General features: G+C 51.5%; 1 protein-coding gene across 6 annotated transcripts in view; it reads right to left on the bottom strand.

Moving 5' to 3' along the window:
- The window catches only part of Relb (RELB proto-oncogene, NF-kB subunit), a 24,083-nt gene extending 14,802 nt beyond the window's left edge, over positions 1–9,281 (bottom strand). Inside the window, exons 1-5 of one of the 6 annotated variants that reach the window (XM_050126271.1) lie at positions 9,022–9,281; positions 8,855–8,941; positions 7,996–8,043; positions 3,643–3,651; positions 787–1,118 (exon numbers count right to left, since the gene is read on the bottom strand). In XM_050126271.1, coding sequence (XP_049982228.1) covers positions 787–1,118; positions 3,643–3,651; positions 7,996–8,043; positions 8,855–8,941; positions 9,022–9,073 — 528 coding nt within the window. In that variant the 5' untranslated portion in view covers positions 9,074–9,281. Of the gene's footprint in view, positions 1–786; positions 1,119–3,642; positions 3,652–7,995; positions 8,059–8,854; positions 8,942–9,021 lie in introns of all 6 variants that reach the window. The other 5 variants (XM_050126272.1, XM_050126273.1, XM_050126275.1 and 2 more) reach the window with 5 other exon arrangements.
- Between the last annotated feature and the right edge of the window lie 207 nt (positions 9,282–9,488).

Below are 9,488 nucleotides of genomic sequence, written 5' to 3'. Positions count from 1 at the left end.
GGGGGGGGGGGAGGGGGGGGGGGGGGGGGGGAGGAGGAGGAGGAGGAGGAGGAGGAGGAGGAGATGGGCTGGAGAGATGGCTCAGCGGTTGAGAGCACTGACTGCTCTTCCAGAGGTCCTGAGTTCAATTCCCAGCAACCACATGGTGGCTCACAACCATCTGTAATGAGATCTGGCGCCCTCTTCTGGCCTGCAAGTAGGATACTGTATACATAATTAAATAAAACTTAAAAAAAAAAAAGAAGAAGAGAAGAAGGAGGAGGATGGGACCATGACTAAGTGATAAATCTAGATAGAATCCCCCAGTGAGGGGTGCAGCTCAATGGTAGAGCAGCTCCTAACAAGTACGAAAACCTAGATTCAATGCCCATTACTGAAAAAATCCAACAGAGAAACTGATCTCTTACACACAACTTTGCTCCGTATTAGTGGCTGGACCTGCTGGCGTCAAGTCTCTGAAAGCAGTCCTGAAGTGACACACTTCACCCAGGAGTTTGAGTGAGTGCTGCCCTCTAGCGGCAAAAGTAACTTTGGATGGCTTGTCTTCGGGGCCATAAATACTAGTTTGTCATTGGAACAGCCTCACACAACCACCCCATATCATCTAATTCGTCTTTGCTGTTGTTATTTTAAAAAGGTTACACTCTATATGATCCAGGCTGGCCCGATTTTCCTCCTGCCCCAATTTCCCAAAGTGCTGAGGTTTATAAGTATGACCCAAGTTGTTTTGAGGTTTCGGGATGGAACCACCACGATCCTATTCCCAGGTACAACAGCGGCACGCACCTCGATTGCTGGCAGCGTCTTGCTGGCTTCGGTGCTGCTCTCCCCAAGGATGCTTCCTGCAGAGCGGCCCTCGCACTCATAGCGGAAGCGCATCCCGCGCTGCTTTGGCTGCTCTGTGATGACCAGGTAAGGCCGTGGGCCGGGGCCTGGTGACACCAGCCGGCCTAGGGTGCAGCTCCAGGGCGACGGTGTGACAGGAGTAGGTGGTGCGGCTGGACCCAAGGTGACAGTGCTCAGTGGGGCCTGCCCGCGGGGCACCAAACGAGGCATTTCGCCCAGCTGTGCCCTGTCCAGGCCGAAACCCTTTTCCTTAATGTATTCGTCGATGATTTCTGCAGGACAGACAGACAGGTGAGGGTGGTGAAGGACGGGACTAAGCTCCCTTCCTTTCTTCTCACACTTTCCCCACCTGGTTTTGGTTTATTCTTTTCAGACAGGGTCTCATTGTATAGCTGTGACTGAACTGGAACTTGCCATATAGACTAGGCAGGTCTCAAACACAGAGAGCCACCTTCCTCTGCTGGGATCTACACCATACCTGCACACCACTCTTGGTTTTTGTGTGGTTTGGTTTGGTATTTTGAGAAAGGGTCTCTCTGCATAGCCTGGCTGTCGTCAAACTATGTAAACCAGGCTGGCATCCAGAGTGCTGGGATTAATCCATGTACCACCATTCTGGCTCACACTTTATTTTCTTTAAGTTCTGCCCCCCTTAGTTTTAGTGTGTGTGTGTGTGTGTGTGTGTGTGTGTGTGTGTGTGTGTGTTGCCTGCATATATGTCTGTGCACCACTAGGAAGGTCGAGCACCCTCAGAAGCAAGAGGGCATCTGAGCCCTTAGAACTGGGGTTATAAGTAATTGTGAGCTGCCATGTGGGTGCTGGGAATCGAACCAGGGATGTCTGGAAGAACAGTCATTTTAACTGCTAAGCCAGCTCTCCAGACCTCTAAAGATCTTTAAAGTTATGTGTCTGAGTATCTATACAGGTATGTGCCAATGAGTGCCCAGCCTGTCCTGGAGCTGAGTCCCTTGGCGTGACTGCTGGGAATCAAACTTGGGTCTTTATGAGAACAAGTACTCTTAACCACTGAGCCGGCTCCCTAGTCCTTCCACTTGGGTTTTTGAGACAGGGTTTCACTGTGCAGACAAGGCTGCTCTCTGATCTGCGATCCTCTTGCCTCCACCTCTGGATTACCGGCAAATGCCACCAGCAGAACTCCACAGGGCACTTCCACCTCTGCGCCTGTTTCAAAACCACATTTACTTTCCTTGTGGTCTCCCCCTTTTTTTCCCTGCTCCATTCACCACTCCACACGGACTGAGGCAGTTGCCAGCTCTCTTCCTCTCCTGCCTTTTGCCTTTTGTATTTGTCCATCTCATCTAGTCAGAGGGATTTTAGTAGTACTAACCTGTCCCTCTTTTGCCTAGAAGCCTCCCACGGCTCCCAATTCCTTGATTGTCAAGGCTAACAATGTCCCCCACATAAAATTTGCCTCAAATGTGATGATATATTTTATCAGCAGAGTCTGCCTTGCAATCCCCCAGTAAAGGGTGAGGGTGTGGCTCAGTGGTAGAGCCCCTGCCTATAATCCCCCAGTGAGGGGCTGGGGTGTGACTCAGTGGTAGAATTTTGCCTAGCATGGGGGAAGCCCTAAGTTCAATGCCTAGTATTTAATCATAATCATGATCATGATCAACATCATCATCATCATCTAGGTGTGAAGGTGTTCATGTGTAAATCCATCACAGGAAGGTTAAGACCACAAGAGGGTAATTGTGAGCCTGGTCTACGTGGCAAGATCCTGCCTCAAATAAACAGAAGGCTGGCCCAGCATGCCCAGGCATGAAGCCCTGTGTTCCACTCTCAGCACCACATCCAATCTCAACCCTAGGGAGGGAGGAAAAGGATCAGAAGTTCAAGGTCATTCTCAACCTCAGGCAGTCAGTTATTTAAGACCAGCCTGAGTCTTTTGTTTGGAGACAGGGTTTCTCTGTGTGGCCCTGGCTATCCTGGAACTCACTCTGTAGACCAGGCTGTCCTGGAACTCAGAGATCCACTGTCTCTGCCTCCCCAGCGCTGGGATTAAATGCGTGCGCCACCACTGCAGTTTCAGCCTGGGCTGCTTGAAACTCTGTCTCAAAAATGAACTTACAAAACACTCCTTAAAATGCATTCTCTCAGATAAGACAGCTGCACCCCTCCTGTTTCTTGCTCCCACCTAGCTCAGTCACCTTCTGGGCCATGAACTTATTCTTCCTCTTTCCTTGTTTCAGGTGTCCCCTCATTCAACCGGTAAGGCACTTTATGCTGCCATTTCTATGAAAGCCATGCCTCTTTACCTTTCTCCCTCTCCCTTCTGAGACAGGCTAACCTAAAACTCACTATGTAGCTCAGACGGGACTCAAATTCTCTTGGATCCTCCTGCCCCCACCTTGTGAGTGCTGAGATTCCAGGCATGACGCAGGCGTGACTGCCTGCACTGTGTCTTTCTCCCTTTGCAAGCCCCACCCAACCTCACTTTCTCCTGCTCATTCTCTGTTCTCTTGTCTCCCAACTCCCCAGTGCACACCGGTAGCTCCTGCGGGGCAGTGACTTAGCTTTGTTCAATGCTAGATTCCCACTGCCTGGTGGTGGGCCTGGTCCAAGAAGGGTCAATGACATCCACGAGTGAGCATTACAGATTATAGATAATAGAAACGCAAACGCGTAGTGCTCAGGATCTTGGGAGTATGACCTTGCTCAAGTCCTCAATAGTCCTAGAATCACACCAAGACCTGCTCCCATCAAAGAAGGTAGCCCTGCCCCCATTCTTCCCAGAACCCTCAGCCACCCACACACCTGCCTCCTGATACTCACCCAGTTCATCTGTGGAAGGAAGAGAAAAGAAAGGTGAAGTTCAGGTACTGTCAGGCTTGACATCTTCTAACACAGACTCTCCCACCTTGTCCCCAAGGAGGACTTGCTAGGGTTCCCATCCCCAATCTCCATTACCTCTTTTGGGCTATCCCTTCAGTTCTTAATGTTGAGGGCCCAGCATTAAGGTATCCCCAAAGAAACTCAAAAGTCACCTCCCAAAGCACTCATACTTGTTATCCAGACTTGTGGAAAAGCAACAGAGGGAATGGGGGGGCTGGGGTAGATGATGAACACAAGTTGTTTTGTTTTGTTTTCAGAGATAAGGTTCCACTGTAGCTTGGGAGCCTGTCCTGGAACTCACTCTGTAGACCAGGCTGGCCTCGAACTCACAGAGACCCACCTGGCAATCTAGGTAAATTATGAACAGGTTCCATCCTGAAAATCTACCCTGGGCCCCAGAGATCACTGCTATAGTCTGAACATGAAGCTGCCCAAACCCAGGGCGTTGCCCACTCTGCACCATAGTCCAGCTCCCCAAATCTCTGGCTTACCCATACTTCCCAGAAGGAGAAGAGGGTAACAGCCATACTAGGTACCCAGTGAAGAAGTCCTGTCGCTTCCCCAATAAAACTCAGTAATTGAAACCAACTTCCCATCATTCCCCAGACAGGACAGGGGAAGGTCAGAGGAAGCAAACAAGCCCAGAAGCTTGCAGCAAGGAGGGTCACCCAACTGTCCCACCCAGTTCTGACCTTCCCCTGTAGTATCCCAGTATCAGCCAGGTCTTTCCTCCTCCCCTTTCCCTTCTCCACACACAGGGAGTGGCTCCTAGAAGCAGAACTTTGCTCCTTAGAAAGCAGTTTTCAGGTACCCCTTATCTCATTTCATCTGTGAGATCAGTAGATGCCAAGGTCTCTCCCTTCCCGTGAAATGGGGTGTACTGAGGCCTGGAGAGTAAAGGGAACCTGACAGTGCCAACCTCCAAAAAGCCCTTCTCAGATAACCATGCTGGATGAAGTTAGAGATCCTAAGACAAACGAGCTGCCAGCTACTAGGGCATGTGACTCAGAGCCTGATGCCAGCCTGGGCTACATAGTGAGTTCCAGAACAGCCTACACTATAGAGTGAGACCTTGTGTCAACCAAACCAAACCCATACTCAATAAATTCTACCTAGGGGTCCTCAACAGAATCCAGGGAGCTGGGCATGGAGGCACATGGCTGTCATCCCAGCACTCAGGATGCTGAGGCAGGAAGGATTGCAGATCTTGCAGGCTAGCCTGAGTAACTTAGATACTTATCTCCAACAATGAAACAAACAAAATCACTTCCAAGCTGGGCATGGGCTTCAGAAGTTCAGAGCTTGCCTGTTATGTATAGACTCTCTTACTAAGTGACACTATCAACTGTGAATCCATTTGCTATACTTCATCATCCTGTCCCCACCCTGCTGTTCAATATCACTGACCCCATGATCTCTTCATAGCCCTCACTGCCTTTTATAATCCCGCCTTTAATTGTTTATAGACCTGCCTCCTCGTTTGAGTAGGGAGCCCTGAAGAACAGGGCTGAGACTATGCCCACACTGGCTCTCAATAAACTGGCATTCAGTAAACATTCGCTGGACAGATGACACCAGGAATGACTCTCACTGGAAACATCAGAGATGTGTCTTGGACCACACAAGTCTCAGCTTGCTTCTGTCCAGAACCAGCACTGGGGTCACCCCTGTCTCCAAGGCCATCTCCTACCTTTCTACACCTCTAAAACTCTCAGCCTCTCTCATGCTCAGGCTTCCAGTGTCCACCCTGAGAGAAGTCCAGACCTGACCAACCACTGAGGCTACTGAGTATCACACACGTGAGACCCAGCTCTGTCATCAATCTCAGAAAATAAATCATGTCTCTGATATTTTGTTTTGTTTGAGATAGGCTCTCTCTATGTAAACGGTATGACTTCAAACTTGAGAACTTCCTGCCTCAGCCTCCTAAGCACGGGGACGCCTAAGCACGGGGAGGCATTCAGCACCATGTCTGGCTTGAGGGAACTATGAGAATAGTCATCTAATAGAAAAACATTTCCCGGGAAGTTCCTGAAACTGAAACTATCAGAATTTGTTCCAAATGTAGACTCAGAAATTCTAAAAGTTACACCTAAAGGTGTTTGTACTGTCTGTGTATGTTTTGCCATATTCAAGGCATATGATGGTTTGAATGGGAACGGCCCCCATAGGTTCCTAGGGAGCGGCACTAATTTTAAGAGGTGCAGCCTGTTGGAGTAGGTGTGGCCTTGGAGGATGTCACTGGGGTGGACTTTGAGGTTTCAAATGCTCAAGCCAGGCCCAGTGTCACTCTCTCTTCTTGCTGCCTGACAACTGGGATGTAGAACTCTCAGCTGCTTCTCCAGCACCATGTATGCCTGCAGGCCACCATGTTTCCTGCCACGAGGATGAAGGACTAGACCTCGCAACTGTAAACCTGACCCAATAAAATCTTTTTCGTTATAATAGTTGCCATGGGGACTGAAGAGATGGCTCAGTGCTTAAGAGAGCACTGCCTGCTCTTCCGAAGGTCCTGAGTTCAATTCCCAGCAACCACATGGTGGCTCACAACCATCTGTAATGGGGTCTGGTGCCCTCTTCTGGCCTGCAAGCATATATGCAGGAAGAACACGGTATGCATTAATTAATTAATTAATTAATTAAAAGAGTTGCCATGATCATGGTGTCTCCTCACAGCATTAGAAACCCTAACTAAGACAGGGTGGAAAGCAGGGCCTAGTGCATGCTAAACAAAAGTTTACCACTGTGCCACACATCAGCGCTTAAGGTTTCTTGTTGTTGTTTATTTAGTTCACTTTGAGATAGTCTCTTTTTTTTTTTTCTTAAGAAACTTTTGTTTGTTTGTTTTTTAAGACAGCTTTGGCTGTCCTGGAACTCAGAAATCCTCTTGCCTCTGCCTCCTGAGTGCTGGTGAGTCTCCTATGTTGCCCACCATGGTGGTTTGAATGATAACGGCTCCTCTAGGTTTGTATGTTTAAATACTTGGTCCCCAACTGGTGAATCAATGTGGGAGAAATTAGTAGGCGTGGCCTTGCGTAGGAGGTACATAACCACTCCTAGTCGTGTGCCCGCCCCCCCACTTCCTGCTGGGGAATCAGGACAGGAGCTCTTAGCTACCACTCCTGCCATGCCCGCCTGTCTGTTGCCATTCTCTGTTGCTAAGATGGTCATGTCCTTACCCTCCGAAACACTGTAAACTTTCTGCTGGAAGTTGCCGTGGTCTTGTGTTTTGTCACAGCAACAGACAAGCAACTCAGGCTGGCTTTAAACTTCTGATCCTCTCATTCCTACCTCTCAAGTACTGGAATTGCAGTGTAAACCAATAGGCCCCATTTTATACAGTGGTGGGAACCAAATCAAGGGTGTTGTGTATGCTAGGCAAGCTCTCTCCCTACAGAGCTATATCCTCTGTTCATCTGTTTGTGGGTTGGTTTGGTTTGTTTGTCTTTGTCTTGTGGGTTTTTTTTTCTTCGTCTTGTTTTTTAGTTCTGGTTTTGCAAGACAGGGTTATTCTGTGTAACAACCACGACTGTCCTGAAACTCATGCTGTAGACCAGGCTGGTTTCGAACTCAGAGAGCTACCTGCCTGAGTGCTGGGATTAATGGTGTTCGTCACCACAGCCTGGCTATTTTGTGTTTTGATTCAGTTATAGTGAGACGTTGAAGGCTGGCCTTCAGCTCACTACATTGTCCTTAATGGTTTCAAATTTGTGTCCACCCTCCTCAGCTTCTTCAGCTTCTCCTGCACTGGGATCACAGGCACACACGGTCACTCTGGGCAGCAGTCCTTTTTTTTTTCTCTTTCAACAAGGTGATTTGAACACACGTGGTCTGAGAACTTATGACTAACACAGTTATTGCTCTTCTCAGCATGACTATGCCACTAACAGTTACTGCTAAGTTGAATGCTCCCTCTGGCTTTACAAGCATCAGCTCATCCAACTTTCTCCAGCCCCGCAAAAGAACAAATGGGTACATCATCCATCACACAGATGAGGAAAACTGAGGACCGTCTAGGAAGTCACTCGTGCATTCACCCAATGAGAGGGTGGTAACATCACATGTGAACTTCAGTTCCAAGGTCCCAGATTCTGGATGGTGGGCAACCTCGAAAAGGGGACCGGCTGAGGGAACTACACAAGTTTCTAACCATCTTGGAAGTATGGACACGTAGGGAGTCATTTAAACCAGAAAGGAGGGGCACAGTTTACAAAGTAGGTGCGCTCTTCATCCCTCTCTAGGGGTCCCTCCATTTCCTACAAGCAGATGGGCAGGGACTGGAGGGTAGCTCACCTGTGGATCTGGAGGCCGTCGGTGGCTGCGAGGAAAAGTCACTGGAACCTGGGAGAGGGAGACCTGAATGAGCAAGACGACACAGGGCAGGGCAGCTAGAGGACCAGACTCAGCCGGCCCGGGGCCTTTGAATGAGGCCCGTCCTCTTTGCTGAGCTGCGGTGAGGCCGGGTTTCTCTCTCTAACTCTTGACAAAGTTCTGGGTTTTCGATTCTGCCATTGATTATGCCCATCACCATTCAACATCTGCTACTTTCCCGGTTAAGGTCGGACTTGGAGGAATACCCCAGGAAAACCCCATCTTCTTTCCTCCTTCTGAGCGAGATCCCAGCCCTAATGCTGGAGAACCCGCCCCTCCTCTCTCGTGCAGGCCCCGCCCCTTTTCAATCCCTGCCCCAGGCTCCGCCCTTTATCTTCAGGTCGGGCTCTTTCCCTTCTCCTCAGGGTAGGTTCCGCCCACTCACTGAGCCTCACACCTCCTCTTCGCGCTCTCAGAGTCTGACCCCGCCCCTATTTCCTGTCAAATTCGACCTGATTCCGCCCACTCGAAGTCAGGCCCCGTCCTCCCCTAGTTTGTCGCTGGGCCCCGCCTCCTTTGCCTTTAGGCCTCGCCTGGTCCCCTAATCTGGAGAACACAGAGCCAGTTCTTTAATTAGGCTCCGCCCATTACCCGCTTGGTAAACTGGGAGCCTCCACTCGGACCTCTCGGAGTTTGTCCCGCCCCTGGGCCTACCCGGCTCCTCCCCCTCAGAGCCAGGCTCCGCCCCTCTCCTCGCTGGCGGCCGAGTCCCGCCCCCTTCTTTGCCTCAGGCTCAGGCCCCGCCCCCTTCTCACTCCGTAGCGGGACGCCTAGCCCGTACCTCGGGCAGGACCCTTCACCATCCTCTGCCTCGTCTCCCACGCAGTGTCCCCGCCACCCTCGTACTCTCCGTACCGAAGCGCGAGTCCTGCGGGAAGCTGCAGATAACTCCGAGTGTCCCGAACACCCCCAGCCCGAGCCCCGCCCCAGACGTTCCACTCCGCTTACCCAAGGCCCCCAGCTCGGGCGCGGACGCTCTGGTAGCGCGGCGACTCGGCATGGCCCGGCCCGTAGGGACGGACAGCCCTCAGGCCGGCTCAGGGCGAAGCGCGCACGAAGGCAAGCGCGCCGGACGGCCCGATTTGCTGGGGCGATCACGGACCGGGCGAGCGGGGCAAGGCTGGGGCTGAAGGCCGGGCTGGACGCACGGCGCCCGGGGCTGCGGGGGGCGCCGGGCCGGGCGGGCGGCGGGCGGGGGCGGGGCGGCGGAATTCCCCGGCGCCGCCGGCCTGCGCACCCATTGGCTTTCACTCCTCCGTGACGTCACGGCAAAGGGAATGGGAAAACCCCCGCTGGTCACGTGATGGCGGGGGCGGGGCCGGCCGGGAAGAGCAGGCTTGGCACTGCGCAGGGTCTGGTGCCTGTCGCTGCCCATTGCACTGGCCGAGACCACTGAGGCCTGCCAGAGTTCACTC

This window comes from Alexandromys fortis, unplaced genomic scaffold, assembly GCF_014885135.2.
Source record: "Alexandromys fortis isolate MF-2015 unplaced genomic scaffold, M_Fortis_MF-2015_v1.1 scaffold_240, whole genome shotgun sequence".
In the NCBI taxonomy this organism is placed as follows: Eukaryota; Metazoa; Chordata; class Mammalia; order Rodentia; family Cricetidae; genus Alexandromys; species Alexandromys fortis.
The sequence above is the reverse complement of the archived record's forward strand: the minus strand, read 5'-3'. Positions and strand labels throughout refer to the sequence as shown.